The sequence below is a fragment of the Sapajus apella genome, unplaced genomic scaffold, assembly GCF_009761245.1.
Source record: "Sapajus apella isolate SASKATOON/1434 unplaced genomic scaffold, GSC_monkey_1.0 scaffold65, whole genome shotgun sequence".
NCBI classification, from domain to species: domain Eukaryota; kingdom Metazoa; phylum Chordata; class Mammalia; order Primates; family Cebidae; genus Sapajus; species Sapajus apella.
This window is the reverse complement of record NW_022437005.1, coordinates 11,489,144-11,505,175: the sequence shown is the minus strand read 5'-3', so window position 1 is coordinate 11,505,175 and position 16,032 is coordinate 11,489,144. Positions and strand designations below refer to the sequence as shown.

At 52.1% G+C, this 16,032-nt stretch overlaps 1 protein-coding gene across 1 annotated transcript in view; it reads left to right on the top strand.

Annotated features, from left to right (window-relative positions):
- Positions 1–8,068: 8,068 nt before the first annotated feature.
- ACSS1 (acyl-CoA synthetase short chain family member 1) overlaps positions 8,069–16,032 on the top strand; it is a 49,024-nt gene continuing 41,060 nt past the window's right edge. The window contains exon 1 of the mRNA XM_032248171.1: positions 8,069–8,520. Coding sequence (XP_032104062.1) covers positions 8,190–8,520 — 331 coding nt within the window. The 5' untranslated portion in view covers positions 8,069–8,189. The remainder of the gene's footprint in view (positions 8,521–16,032) is intronic.

The window sequence follows — 16,032 nt, the reverse complement described above, 5'->3', positions numbered from 1 at the left end:
CTACCTATTCTTTCCTTCTAAAACTCTAAATGTGTGTGTCTGTGTGTGTGCGCACATGTGTGTGTGTGTGTTGTGTGTGTGTGCATTCATGTATGTATGTGGTGTGTGCATGTGTTTGGGGTGTGTGTGGTGTGTGTGTGTGCACATGTGTGTGGACACATATGGTATGTATGTGAGCAGGTGGGTGTATGTGCACACTTGTCTGCACTTGTGTGTGCTTATGAGTGTGCAAGTGTGTGTGGTGTATGTGCATGTGTGTGATGTGTGTCAGCATGCGCGTGTGTGGTGTATTTGGTGTGTGTGCATGCATGTGTTGTGTGTGCACATGTGTATGTGTGACTGTGAGTGTGGTATGTGTGGGGGCCTGTGTGTGGGTGTGTGCATAATGTGATGTGTGTGGCATGTGCATATGCTTTGTGTGGTATGTGTGCCATTGATGTGGTTGTGTGGGGGTCCGTGGTGTGTGCATATGCATGTGTGGTATATGTGTGGGCACATGTGTGGTGTATATATGCAATATGTGTGGTGGGTGTGAGGTGTGTGTGGTATGTGTAATGTGTGTGTGGTGTGTGTGTGCAGGTGTGTGTGTAGTATTTGTGTGCACGTCTGTGTTGTGTAGTGTGTGTGGTGTCTGCGGTGTGTGCATGGGTGTGTGTTTGTGGTGGGTGTGTGGTGTGTGCATGTGCGTGGTGTCTGGTATGTGTGTGCAAGTGTGTGTGTGATGTGTGTTGTGTGTGTTTGATGTGTGCGTGTGTGTGGTGTGTGTTTTTGTGGTGTGTGTCTGTGTGGTGTGTATGCATCTGTGGTCTGTGGTGTATGTGTGGTGTGTGTGTCTGTGTGTTGTGTGTGTGTTGTGTGCATGTGTGGTGTATGTCTCTGTGTGTGTCTGTGTATGTGTGTCTGTGTGTGTGTGGTGTGTGTGCATGTGATGTGTATGTGTTTGTGGTATGTGTGTGCAGATGTGTGTGTAGTATTTGTGTGCACACGTGTGTTGTGTAGTGTGTGTGGTGTGTGCATAGGTGTATGGAGCGTGGTGTGTGTTTGTGGTGGGTGTGTGATGTGTGTGTGTGGTGTGTGTGGTATGTGTGTCTGTGTGTGGTGTGTGTTTGGTGTGTGCGTGTGTGTGGTGTGTATCTGTGTGGTGTGTATGCATCTGTGGTCTGTGGTGTATGTGTGATGTGTGTGCGTGTGTGTGGTGTGTGCCTCTGTGTGTGTATATGTGTGTCTGTGTGTGTGGTGTGTGTCTCTGTGTGTGTGGTGTGTGTATGTGTGTCTTTCCCATGTCCCGTGTCTTGCATCATCCTTTCTAAATTTTCTTTCTTTTTTACTCTATGCTACAATTTCTATTTAATGGCAAAATTTAATTAATTCAGTTATTACTGATATGATGTACGGACATATCTCTTGATCTTATTTTATATTTCCCAACTTGGCATCCCTGCTTATTCCTTCCCCACTCCACTCTTTCCTGTTTTGTTTTTTAAAAATTGACCAACTTTTGTTCCATTTCTTTCACCAATGGTTTGGAAATCACATAATCTTTTTAGTTTTCTAAGAATTACACATAAAATTTAAGCATACCTAAGAAACATATGTTTCTATCACTATCTAGAGTTAGCTGGATTTATATCATTTCTCCATCCAGACAAAAACTTTTGCAGGCTTTACTTCACTTCTACTTCTCCCTGGTCCACAGCCAAAAAACCTGACAATTTCCCCAGAGCACCTTCCCAATGCTCCCAGCTGCCCTCTAAGCCACTGTCCAGGTCTGGCTGCCATTCTCAGAAGCTACAGACCGGAAATCTACCAAAATGTCAATGCCTGCTTGCACGTAAGTTCAGGATAAAGTTAATTCTAGTTGAACTAACATGAAAAGAAAACCGCAAAGGCTGTTCCTGACTCTATCCCTCAGCTACAGGTTCTGCCTTGAATTCCAACCCATGGCTGGCTACCCAGAGCCACCTGCTCAGAATTTCTCTTTCACCAGGGGATTCATGTTTTCCCAATTTATTATTATTATTTTTGAGACGGAGTCTGGCTCTGTTGCCAGGCTGGAGTGCAGGGGCGCGATCTCGACTCACTGCAACCTCTGCCTCTGGGGTTCAAGCGATTCCCCTGCCTCAGCCTCCTGAGTAGCTGGGACTACAGGCCATGCCCAGCTAATTTTTGTATTTTAAGTAGAGATGGAGTTTCACCATGTTAGCCAGGATAGTCTTGATCTCTTGACCTCATGATCCGCCTGCCTTGGCCTCCCAAAGTGCTGGGATTACAGGTGTGAGCCACCATGCCTGGCCTATCTATTTATCAATATACTTACTGCACTCAGTGGGCCATCTTGATGGAGTATGTAACTTCCAGGGCAGATAGATTTCTCATGTCCTCACCCAGAGTTCCCTGAGTTCAGGACTATCACACTGCCCTGGCCATAGTCAGTCTGTGTTGATTGATTTACTAAGGAGACAAAGGCCTCATTATTAGGGAAATGCTGCTGGGCTTCCTTTGATGGGGATATGATCTTCAGGAATGTGTTGAATTCTTCTGGTTGGCTTCTCCTATAGAAGACACTAACTGCTCAGACAGGCTGAAAGTAGCATCAGTTGCAGCGCCAGGGGGCAGTGTTGGCCAGCTTCACAATTTCTCAGCATTCAGCCCCTTAAGAAATTTGACTAATGCTATTAGTTCTTCATGGATAGCTACCCATCCTCTTGGGTTCCCCGCTGGTGTTTTCAAGGATGAGGCCATGTTTAATCTCTCTTTGGGACCCACAAAAACTGGTCCCAGAGAAAGCCATGTCCAGCCCTGGTGATCAGCACCTTTGCAGACTAATTCCTCTCCTGCCTGTGGTCTCTGCTCAAAGCTGTGCTTGGGTCATAAACCCTCACACTTGAGTTTGAGCTGAGAGGCTGGGAAGCCCAAGAAGTTCCTGAGGCCACAGGCAGAGACGCGATGGCAGTTTCAGTGGCTTTTGCCTCCTCAGGACAGAGCAAAGGGGCAGCCAGCTGAGATTCAAAGGCTGCTCCCTGGCTTCCCTCTCCCTCTTGTAGCCTCTTATTATGCAGGAGCCAAGAGACCAGGTGATTGCTGCAGAACAAGCACCTGAGCAATACCTGCTTGACCGCTCAAGCAGTGCATCGGGCTCCAAGACCCTCAGGGGACTGGGTGGGCCACCAGTGGACATTGGGACCCCTGGCCCTGCGTGTGTGGGGGGGCTGATTCAGGCTTCTGCTGGATGATGAAACCACAGGACAAAGCCATGAGGGCAGGTGGCCCCTGGTCTTTCAGGTGCAGTGGGAACCCTGTCGCTGCTGACGTCTCTGCCTGGGTGTGGGATTCTGTTTCCCCGAGCACAGTGTTGAACTTGGGCACTCCATCCTTTTTGTCCCTCCTCCTCTGAGCTCCATACTCTAGTTGTCACTCAAATTCAAACCAAAGCAAACATCGAGTTCTAGCTGAGGGTACCTTTCCTAGCTTCACCTCTAAATTTTTAGTTTTATGCAAGTCAAAATCCAAACCTTCCCAGCCAGAGCTCAGAAGCTACTGGACTGGAAATCTACCAAAATCTCAATGTCTGCTCGCACTTAAGTCCAGGATAAAGTTAATTCTAGCTGAGCTAACATGAAAACCACAAAGGATGTTCCTGACTATATCCCCCAGACATGAGCTTGGGTGGCTATGTCTCTGCTCCAGCCCTAAAGCAGTATGAGAAACAGCGGCTGTTCCTTGCCCAGAGTGACAGCTCCCCTTGATGGGGGTGGGGAAGTTGTGAGCAAAAGAAGGCACTGAACCAAAGGAAGGAGGGCAGCAGATCTCCAGAGTCCGGTGGTCCTTAGGTAAATCTGTGGAGGGCCCCACACTGGCAGGGGCTGTCATTTTGGGAAAGGAGAAGAACCTCTGGCTACTAAGTTTGGCATGTCCTTATTGGGACTCATACACCTCTTGGAATTTTAGAGCTCAAGGATTCAGACTTTGGATCACATTGGTTCATTTTCCAGATGAGAAAACTGAGGCCTAGAGATGTCAGGGGGCTTGCCACATGGCAGGTTGGAGGCAGAACTGAGGGCAGAAGCCAGGAGGGGTTCTAGGCCTCTCTCCTGGCTCCCTGTCCAGTGCTGTCTGTACACTCAGGGGCTCCACGAAGGAGGAAGCCACTTTTGATCCACACAGGAGGCAAGATGGTGGCCACAGCTCAAAGTTCTCAGCGCTTTGCCCTCGGAGTGACCCCAAGATGTCCCTGCAATTTCAGAGACTTACAGCTCTTAAGTACCTCCAGGCAACTCCAGCAACAGGAAGTGTAGTTCTACACCACCTAGTTGGTTCTGAAATGTTTGGTTCTGAAATGATCACTTCTTCTTATCTAACCAGAAGGAGCTGGTGGTATTTATTTCAAAATGGAGTTACTTCTGTGAACTTTTTTCATTGCAATAGTAGAAGATCTTAGAAATGAAGGTAGTGGGAAGAAGGAGCCAGCAGCGTGCACTCTCTGCAGGTGGCTGCCGGGGCCAGGCCCAGCCTGTCACAAGTATCAGTGAAAAGAAGTGTGTGTGGTCACAGAGACGAATGAAGAGAACAGGAAGAGGGAGTGATGGAGGAAAGAAGTGGAAGGGAGGACTTTACCGGCTCTTTGGAGACCACTGAGTGCACAGAGCATAGTGGGGATCTGTTATCAGCCAAGACTGTTTCTTGAGCATCTGAGCACTGCAACTTTGGAGTAACGGGTGTGGCAGGAGCTATGAGGGCAAGTGGCGAAGGCAGTGTTGGTGGGCTCCGTCCCTAAAGCTGTCACAAGCAGCGTAGCTGCTGTCTCTTCTGTCACAGAGCTCCCTCCTTCCCCTGACAGGGAAGATAGACGCAGAACTAATAAGTAAGAACCATGGGAAAAAATTAAGTCAGGAGTTGGGACTAGGGAATGAGGGTGGACGTATGACTTTGTGTAGGTGACAGGGAAGGCCTCTTGGGTGAAGGGATGTTTGAAGACACCTGAGGGAGGCGAGGGGGAGTCTCTGTGGACATCTGAGAGGAGCATTCCAGCCAGAAGGGACAGCATGTGTTGGTCCCAAGGTGGGAACACATCTTGTGGTGGGAAGGACAGGAGCAGGCCTGTGTGCTGGAGCCCCAGTGAGTGAGGGAGAGTGGAGGAGGAGGGGCCGCTGGATCAGGGAGGACAGCGTTTCTCTAACTTGGATGTGCACCCAGCTCACCCCGGGCTTAAGATGCAGATGCTGAGGCAGCAGGTCTGAGACAGAGCCTGGAATTCTGAATTTCTACAAAGTCCCCAAGTGATTCTCCTGGCCCGTGGGCCACAGGTTGAGTAGTGAGGCTGTGGCCCGTGAGCCAGGGAAGGATGCCGCCTTTGCTTTGAGGAGTCAGGAGCCTTTGGATTGTTCTAAGTTGCAGAGCAAGTTCCTCTGACTTCTATTTTAAAGGAATTGCACTGGCTGCTGGTTAGGCTGTCAGGGACAAGGGTGAAAGCAACTTGGAGCCTACTGAATAATCCTAAAAAAAGATGGGTGTGGTTGGCATGGTGACGGGAGGGGATGGTGATGGGGAAAGAGGTCAGTGCTGCAGGTGTTCTGAAGGTGAGCCACAGGATTTGCTGACAGGCTGTATGCGGAGTGTGAGGGTGAGGAATCTAAGATGACAAGGCTATACGCCCAAACAACAGGAAAATGCCATTTCCATTCACTGACACGGAAGATCCATGTCAGGGGAAGAATCCCAGGACTTGGTGTATTTCAGATGTGAATAAGACGTTTGAATACAGGACTGAGATTAGGAGGAAAGGTCCAGCGGGGAGGTGCCAATGTGAAAGTCAGAGACTAGAGAGCCGGCTGTGTTTCCTAGTGGGCAGGGGAGAAAGGCAGATTTGAGGGCTGAGCTCCTGGGAACTTCAACACTTGGAGGGCAGAGAGAGGAAAGGCACCCAGTACTGAGAGGCAGAGGTCAGTGAGTGAAAGAACCATGCGTTTTCCAGCCTCAGTTGTTGTATCATTTACCTACTGCCGAGTTACAAACCCTTCACAACTCAGTGGCTTAAAACAACAATGTTTTCCTTCTCCCAATTCTGTGAATGGACTGAGAGGTTCCTTTGCATCCGGGAGTTATCTGGGGTCACTCATGAGGCTGCCTTGGCTGGGGCGGGAGCCTCCACGGTGGCCTCATTCCTGTCTGGGAGTTGGTCCTGGCAGTGCGGGGGGGCGGCTTCATCCTCTCCCTGGGTCCTTTCCTCTGGAAGGCCAGCCCCGCTTCCTCACAGCTTGCAGCTGGGTTCTATGAGAGGACAAGATGGGGCTGCAGGGACTCTCTGGGCCTTGACATGAAGCTGTCAGAGCAACCCTCCCACCAGGTTGTGCTGGCGAAAGCAATACGGCTGGCCAGGGTCCTCCTCTGGACAGAGCAGCATGCCATCATGTGCAGGTGTGGGAAGGAAGAGTTGGTGGTTGTCTTTGGGACTCCCTGACACAGTTAAGAGCCTTCTCAATTTACAGTTTTATTGACCTGTACCTCTCAGTGCCCTGTACTGGGTGACTTTAATATTGTATCAAAATGGGAACTTAGGCCAATGAGCTCCCCCCCGGGGCACTGGGTGCCAGTCTTGCTCTTCCCTTAGCCAACCGAATGCTTTTTAGTAAGTCCTTATTTGTTTGGGCTCAGTTTCCTCATTCGTTCCACCTGGAGTTTGACAGTCGGTGGGAGTGGACAGCATTAGATAACTTTTAAATTAAGTAGACTAGCCGGGTGCCGTGACACACGCCTGTAGTCCCAGCTACTCTGGAGGCTGGGTCAGGAGGATTGCTTGAGCCCAGGAGTTCCAGACTGTAGTGAGCTGTGATGGGAACCACTGCACTCCAGCCTGGGCTACAGACCCCATCTCTAAAAAAGTATCATAAATAAACAAAGGAGAAAATGCAGGTCAAGTGCTAGCACTGTGCAAGGCATGTGTTATGCTAGTACATGTCACCGATTCTCCAGCCCTTGGTACACTCCTGTCTTCCCTGGCAGACAAACAGCATTCCGCCGGCAGGGGCTGGTGGCTGGCCCACGCAGAGGATCCTCCGACCGCAGGCCCCTCCTCTCTGCAAGCCCTGCAGCTCAAGGGAAAGAACCTCTGCCATCACAAAGAGCTCAACGAACCAGTTTTCCAAAACCTCTCTTTCCCTGTGTTTACCCCTTTGTTACGCATTTACTTCTTGGGTGTCGATGTATTTAAGAACTGGTGCATTTCCTTCAGTCCTTCCTGACTCCACAGCTGCAAAAACATCACCCCACTACTGAGCTTGCTCTGGGGCCACGCAAGGGCAGACTTTTGACAGACATTGTCTAATGTGTTTCTTACTGCAGCTCCCCCGCTGCCGTCCCCACACCCCAGGGAGGCATTACTTCCGTTGTCCCCAAAAGGAAAATGAGGCACCGAGAAGTTAGGGAACTTGGTCAAGGTCACACAGGTAGAAATGCCAGAGTTTGAACTCAGGCCATAGATGCGGGAGCAACTGGAGAAAGGCGTCGTCGCACCTTATCACCAGCCCAAGGGACCCCGGACCACGGACTCAGGCCTGCGCATCCTCCTGGCTTCTGGGCTTCCCGCCAGCCCCCTTCTTGTGCCGCTGAGAGGCCAAGGGAGAGGTTCATTCTCAGGGGCTCACAAAGGCATGAAAACCTTGGCTTCAGCCTCTGAGATTCGGAACTGACCGACCCATTGTCTTGGAATCCACCAGTGCGCTTAGCTGCCCCAGCCCCTTTACGTCGGTGCCGGATCCCTCCCGGCTCCTTCCGCTGCCAGAGGGTCCCCCAGCCCCTCTGCCCCTGTGCCAGGAGGCTGCGTCCTGGGCCGCACGTGGCTCTGGCAGCTCCGCGAAGCTGTCGGGGCTTGCAGGAGGGCGCGCAAACTGAAACCAAAACAGGCCGACGCGAGGAGCGTCCGGGTGGGACCGCAGACCAGCGGGAGCGCAGCGGCTGGGCCAGGAACTGGGACCCCGCTCCGCCCCACGCTGCTATCCTCCTCCTTAGCGGCCCCCCTTCTCCTGGGCCGGAGAAGAAGGGGTGGGACCGGGGCTGGCTCCGGGAACGGGCCGGGGAGGAGTGGGTGGTGGCCGAAGGGCGGAGCAGGGGCGGGGCCAGCGGAGACTCCAAGGGGCGCCCCAGGCTTGAGGCACCCACTCTGGGCGCACAGAGAATTCTGGAAGTCGGGCTAGATGGCGGTGCATAGCTTGGGCCGCGGCGTCGGTCGGCTGCTGGGTAGCCTGCGAGGGCGCTTGGGGCAGCCAGTGCCGCCGCCGTGCGGGGTGAGCGCGCCGCGCAGGGCGGCCTCAGGACCCCCGGGCAGGGCCCCCGCCGCGGCCGCCGCAGCGCAGCCGGGCTCGTACCAGGCGCTGAGCGTGCTGGCAGCTCAGGAGCCGGCCGCCTTCTGGGGGCCGCTGGCGCGGGACACGCTCGTGTGGGACACCCCCTACCACACCGTCTGGGACTGCGACTTCAGCAGTGGCAAGATCGGCTGGTTCCTGGGAGGCCAGTTGAATGTGTCTGGTGAGTGGGCTTCGGGGGACCCAGGACGCCCCCAACTCTTGCGTCCCGAGGGGACTCGGAGCCTCTGGCCAGCGGTAGCCGTCCCCGGGCGGCGCGGATCGAAGCCCTTCAGGGTCCCCTCCTCCGGTATTCCGCCCGCTCTAAGCTGTGGCTCCACGTCACCCCGTCCCTCATCCCATTGGGCCCCGATCCACGTGCCCAGCTTAGGCCGGCGCCCGCAGGAACCCGGTGTCCGCACGGGACTCCCGGGCTGCTGGCCTTGCCCCGGGCGGCTCCTCGCTCTGCAGTCTCCAGAGTTGCGTTACTGGTTGCACAGCGCCCTGGAGCAAGAGCCGGCGGGGAGCCGCGGGCTACACTCCAGCGCCCCGGAGTCGGGACTTTCTCGTTTTTGTACCGGGGTGGAGGTAAATACTAAGCCGCGACGGTTGTCACTGCGGGCTGCGGTGCCCGGGGATCTGTCTGCGGCCAAGCCCTGCCCACGTAAACAAACAGAGCTGTGGCGGGCGACCTGGGGAGGAGGAAACCGGCGTGGCAGCTGGAACCGGTTATGTCCTCCCTGCGGGCCTCGGGCCTGTGGGCGGGGAGGAAGGAACAGCGACCTCCCGGCTCTCGTTCTTGGCCTCAGAGGACTGCACCCCAGCGGCCCAGGGTTTGCTTTGGACCCTTGGAGCCTGCGATCCCGGGAAACCGGCCCCAGCAGCCGCTGGTGGTCGGTTGTCTGGAACTTGCTGAGCAGAGGCCACTACTGCTCTGCTAAGATTTGGGGCTGGGAGGAGTACACTGCACCCTCTCTCCCACCTAAGGGGCTGATTGAGCAGCCAGGGGAAGGCCCGGAGCTGCAGGCAGGGCTGGCTATGCAGGGTGGGTGCCAAGTGCAGGGCGGCCCCAGGTGCAGGGCAAGCCTGGGTGTGGGGCCTGCGAGAAGGGGCTGGCAGCCACCTTTGATCAAAGGCCTGAAGGATGGGGGTAACCAGCTTGCTGGATTTGGGAGTGCATAAGAAAGGACCTGAGGGTCCTTATGGCAGGGTCACCTCCCACCCAGGGCCGCGTTCTCCAGGTGGCGGCTCTCCAACCCCTCAGTCACTTGTGTGTTGTTCTGCCCCTCTACGCCTCCGTCTCCACAGTGTGAGCATGGGGCAGTGATGCTCAGAGGCTAGGCTGAGTGCCTCAAGGGACTAACTTCAGAACTAGCCATACAATTATAGGTAGTGTCTTGCAGTTTTTTTTCAAAGAAATTGAAAGGAACTTTGGCCCCCCCTCCCCCATACTGTATATTACTTTGCTGGTTAAATTAAAATGAGTCACTTACTAGATAAGTGTTTAATATTGAGTCAGCAGCAAGTGCACTTGAACTAGTGGGAACAACAACAACAACAAACCAAACCCTTTGGTTTGCAGAGTTGTGCAGCCCTTGAGCAGCTGGCCCAAGGACACAGGTGGAAAGTGACCTGCTCTGCACTTGTGAGGCCAAGGTCATGGGGAGCAGCCACAGTTGGCCTGTGCACAGTTTCAGGCTCACTCAGATAAGACAGTGGGGCAGACCTCCTGGGGCCAACAGCAAGGACCTTCTGAACCCCACTCCGTGAGGATCAGGGTGTGGTCAGCAAGCATTCTTCTGCCTCCTTTCCTTCACTTATTTCTTCTGATAATATGGCATTCATGGCTACCTTCGCCAGAAATTGACCTTCAGAAAACTTGAAAAACAGCCCTTCAGCAGCTATCTCTCCGGGATGTGCGTGCCCACCTGTTCATGGGTCAGCGATATCTCTTTCCTTTGCCGGTATCTGCAAACCATAGAGGGGACAGTATGAAAAAGGGCCAGGTCAGGCCACAACTCCCCTGGGAGTTCCTAGAAAGTTGTGGGGTGGGTGAGAATGCTTTGGCCTGTCTGTCTGCCATGTGTGATAAAGTCGGATGGCTTGTTCCAAAGGAATGTCACTCTTGAAGTTTTCTTCACCCCTTCAAAAATACCAGTGGTTCTCATCACATGGTCCTCAGACCAGCAGCATCAGCATTACCTGAGAACTTTTGAGAAACACAAATTCTGGGGCCCATCCTGGACATGTGGAATCAGAAACCCTGGAGTGGGACCTGATACCTGTGTTTAACAAGCCCTCCAGTGCTCCAGAGGACATCGGGCTTGGGAACCACCGGCTTCCAGGCACTTGCTCCAGAGGACATCGGGCTTGAGAACCACTGGCCTGTACACCTCAAACCAGGACAGATGATGGCACTTCTAAAACAGAATTGGGATTAGTGTCCTGGCCATGGCCTTATTAAACAAACAGCAAGCAAACAACGGGCCATGGATGGCACAACACAGTTTGGTGTCTCCAGGTGTCTTTAGAATCACGACTCGGGTTGACCTCTTGCTTTCCCTTTACCGCGCTTTGTGTGTTTCCTCATTTGTAAAACCAGGGCAATGTATAATGGAATTCTGTCTGGTTCTCAGATGTCCAGGATGGGCCCCAAAATGTGTGTTTCTCCAAAGTTCTCAGGTAATGGTGATGCTGCCGGTCTGAGGGCCACGCGTTGAGAACCACTGGTATTCGTGAAGCCAACTGTGGCTGTTCCCCATGACCTTGGCCTCACAAGTCCAGAGCAGGCCACTTTCCACCTGTGTCCTTGGGCCAGCTGCTTGAGTCCCTTTCAAGGGCACACTGCACAACTCTGCAAACCAAAGGGTTTGGTGTCTTTTTTCCCCACTAGGTTCAAGAGCACTTGCTGCTGACTCAATATGAAAGAAAACACTTATCTAGTAAGTGACTTGTTTTAGTTAAACCAGCAAAGTAATATACAGTGTGGGGCCTGGGGGAGTCCAAAGTTCCTTTCAATTTCTTTGAAAAATAACTGCAAGGCACTACCTATAATTGTGTGGCTATTTCTGAAGCTAATAAACTTGGGGTTACTACTGATGTACCTCAAACCACCCCAGGCTTAGTGGCACAAGAAAGCAACCATTTTATTCCTTGATGAGTCTGTGGGTCAGGACTTTGGACAGGGCCTGATGGGGATGACTTATGTCAAAGGACAAAATTATGACAAATTTAGTTTAAAGATCTTAATTGACTTTATTTGTGACTACAAAATTGGGCAACACCCCATTCCATAAAACAGAACGAGCATTTGATAAGCTGAACAGAGGAGGATGGTTTTATAGACAGAAAGGGCTGAAGAATGCAGACATGGAGAAAAAAAGAATGGTCATTTCAAAGCTACTTTCGCTGTAAAGGTAAAAGCGGAAAGAGCTCGCTTAACACGTCAGCTTATTTGGAGATTTAGCTACCTCATGCTCTCCTTAGTTCTTAGAAGGCCAGATAAACAAGTTAGTTTCCATTTGGTGACACGGCACTTTAACAAGAGTGACTCCATTTTTGCGTGACCTGTTGGGCCTGGTGCAGCTCAGTCCAAATCGGTGGGCTCCTACACATTTTATTTAACAGTTGCCTCTGCTCCCCAATGTCTGAGCTTGGAGTCGTCTGCCTGTTTCTCACTCCTAAGTCTGGAGCCTGGCTTGGGACAACTTGCAGGCTGGCTTCAGCCAGAATTGTGGCCCAAAACACCTCCTGGGGCTTCTCACAGCATGGTGGCTGGGCCCAGGCAATGTCCTGCAACCACAGGTCCAAGAGATCAGCACAGATGTTATCAGGCATCTTCTGACCTGGGGAAGGGGACCTGACGGTTTGCACCTGTTTCGTTATCCATGGGAGTATCAGCACACCCATCCCAGGGCTGTTAGAGTCAAATGAGAAAAAGTTTGTAAGGCACTCAGCATTTTCTTAACACATTACATCCCCCATCACTGGGCATTTGTTATTTATTAATGAAGCATGTGGGGAGGCTGTGACCTTGTTCTTGGCCTTCAGCAGTGTTGCTGAGAGAACTGAGCTCGCATCTAATTGGCCTGAGATAGATGGGGAATAGACTTCAGAGGGCATGCAGGTGGCTGAGGTGGCTTTCAAAACACCACAGTATCCTGCCCATCCCGCAGGTCTCATAGCCAGGCGGGTTTATGGTGTCTGAGGTCCACCATAAACCCAGAAAACTCTGCACCCTTCAGTCACTTGCTTCTATTGTGTAAAACTGCCTTGCAGAAGGTTCTTTGGAGAACGGGGTTCTAAAAGGGATTCTTTTCCGACTGTGAATTTGGCTCTGTCCTTTGTAGGGCTCAACAGCTGTTTTTGCCCTGTGGCATAACAACTCAAGATGTCAGGAAGTTGTAAATGCAGAACCAGAGGGTAATGACATGTGTTGCTTTCAAAATGCACAACTAAGCTCTATTTTTTAAACCCTCAATTTTAAAGTGATGTTTTTCAGTGTGTGTACTCTTAAGCAAGAATGCAGAAAAGCCTCTTTGTAACCAAGCATTGAGCACTGGGAGATTTTTTGGATGCTTTTTGGAGCTAAATTGCAGGATTAGAAGCCCCTTTGCCGTAGCTCTTTCCTCTTGGTGGCATGCCTCCAGTAGTTCAGAAGGCAGGACCCTGACAGTGGCAGGACGCCACACGCCCATGCTTCACTTCCCTCCCAGTGATTCCAGTGATTAGAGTAACTTTTCTAAGGTTTTCCAGGGAACTCTGCATGAAAATGGAACCCCTAATCTTAGGAGGAGGATCCTCCTGAGGAACCCAAGTCCTTCCTAGCTGTCAGGGGCATGACTTACTTTAAATAACAGATACTTTGGGAAAATTGTCCAAAACAATTTTTGTGAGTGATGTAATAACTCAAATCGTGCCAGGGAGGATTGCTATTAAAAGAAAGTCCATTGTGTGCCAGGCGCTGTGGCGCAGGCCTGTAATTCCAGTATTTTAGGAGGCTGAGGTGGGCGGATTGCTTAAGCCCAGGAGTTTGAGACCAGCCTGGGCAACACAGTGAGACCCTCATCTCTTAAAAACAAAACCAAAAATTAGCTAGGCATGGTGGTGCATACCTGTAGTCCCAGTTACTTGGAAGGCTGAGGTGGAAGGAGTTCTTGATCCCAGGAGGTGGAGGTTGCAGTGAGCTGAGATCACTCCGCTGCACTTCAGCCTGGGCAATGCAGTGAGACCCTGCCTCAGAAAAAAAAAAAAAAAGGAAAAAAAACCCATCGTGAATCCTTTTGTGAATAGTAACATGGTAACTCCCTATTCAAATTGAATTTCCATATGCTGGGTTCACTTTCAGTTGGGGTGTGTGCATGTAAGGGATGTATTTAAACAACTAACAAGAGTTCTTGAAAATTCCTACGTGTGTGTCAGGTTTATTTTTTTATTTTTATTTATTTTTTTGAGACGGAGTTTCGCTCTTGTTACCCAGGCTGGAGTGCAATGGCGCAATCTCGGCTCACCGCAACCTCCGCCTCCTGGGTTCAGGCAATTCTCCTGCCTCAGCCTCCTGAGTAGCTGGGATTACAGGCACGCGCCACCATGCCCAGCTAATTTTTTGTAGTTTTAGTAGAGACGGGGTTTCACGGTGTTGACCAGGATGGTCTCGATCTCTTTACCTTGTGATCCACCCGCCTCAGCCTCGCAAAGTGCTGGGATTACAGGCGTGAGCCACCGCGCCCGGCGTGTGTCAGGTTTATAATGCCAACACTCTCATAGTGCCATTTACAACAAAACACCAAATCCCTGCCCTGGCCACAGGCCTTGGCTGACTGCCTGCAACTGTGTTAGGCCCCGGGACGGGGCCCTGGGCATCTGTGAGCGGGATGGAGCGCCCTGGCTGGCCGGCCCTCTGCTCTGCATGGCTGTCTCATCCTCACGGCACCAATGTGAAGTGGGCCTATTGCACAGATGTGGAAATAAAGGCTCCAATTAATGTATCACAATGAATAATCCAGAAAATGCTCAATACCACAGAGTCCACATTCTAACGAGGACATGAACCATAAGTCAGTAAATGAATAAGTCCACACTGGGGTGGGAAGGGAGTTGTGATGTAATTCCCAAGCCCGATCCCCATGATAAAGGAATCTTAGGGACACAGTCCCTGCCCTTGGGGAGTGGCATTGTGTCCTGTAGTGGGGACCGTTGGGCAACATGGGGCAGTGTGAGATGGTGTGGGCCACTGAGAGGGCAGGGACAGGTCATCATGTGCTGGGAAACTTGGGAAAGGCTGGAAATAGGAGGTGGAGTTTCAGCTACACCTTAAATTGCCATAGATCCTTGCCCAACTCTTCTTGGAAATACTGAGAAATGGAATTTTCTTGTCCCACTGCCCAGTTCTTTGGGCAGAATTTTTTTTAACTTTCTTTTCTTCCTCCCTCCTTTTCCCGCTTCCTTCTTCTTTTCTGTCCTTCCTCCCCTTCTTGCCCCTTCCTCCCCCTCCCTTCCTCCTTTTCATTCCCAAAATTGAAGCACTAACAGAACCATAACTATATGCTAAGAATCATGTGCACATGGGGTGTTAGGGCCACTGTCCCCGCAAGCCCCACATGGAGCTTTCTCCAGGTGCTCGTGCGATCTGAGCACCAGCTGTGGTGGCCAGAGCAGTCTGGTGGGGGGAGCGCTGTTCTGTTTACCTTACTAGGGGACACCCTGACTCCATCTGACTCACAACCAGAAACAATCACATGGCACTGAATCTTTCCCGTCCCACCCAGACCAGGGATCATTGTACTCACTCCATGGATTAGGAAATGGTCTTGCATTAAATGATATGTGCATTGTCTGTGGTTGGTGAGTGGTTGGACAGGGGCTGGACGTTAGACCCTCAGTTTTGGTGGTGACTCCAGGCTGCCAGCCAGTGGCTCATGAGGCTGGCAAATGTATGTAATTGCCCCAGTCCCAAAAGGAAAAAGAAAACCCTTGGAAATCTGGCATCTGCATAGAAAGTGGATGTGCATGTAAGTCCATGTGCACACACAGAGAGTCAGCTCCCAGGACCAGCAGCGGCTGCACCACTAGGATCTTATTAGAAAGACAGATGCCCAGAGCAGGGGCAGGGCACAGCGGCTGCAGCCAACACATCCTCTGGGGGCTTCTGATGTCACTCAAGGTTGAGAAGTGCTGATTTGGGCCAAAAAAAGAACGTCTTCTACTTGAGGGATGTAGGCACAAAGACAAGAAGAGGGGTCTGCTCCCTCCCTTGGGCGTGGGGGACCACCTGGTGCCATTATACCCCAATATGCCCCTCTGGCTCGAGGATGCAAGTGAACCATTCCTCAGCTCTGTGCCCTGGACTAGGCTACCCAAACCCAGACCTGAGCAGGACACTTGGCCCTCGCCCAAGAGAGCGCAGCAGGCAGCAAGCCCCTGGCAGGGTTGGGAGATGTGCAGGGTCTGGGACAGCAAGGCGCTTGGGAGAGTTAGCGCCTTGGGCTGCGACCCGCAGCATGGCTCGGAGGAAAGCACAGCGCCCCAGGCAGGGAGGAGCCCCAGGCAGGGAGGAGCCGGAACAAAGGCCCCGAGGCAGGGGAGTTCACCAGATGTGGCCTGACCAGCAGGGACAGGCAGGTCACTGGGGCCTTGGAGGCCACTTTTTCAGCACTTTCTGCCTGTGGGGAGGGCACCTGGGGGACACTGCACTTGG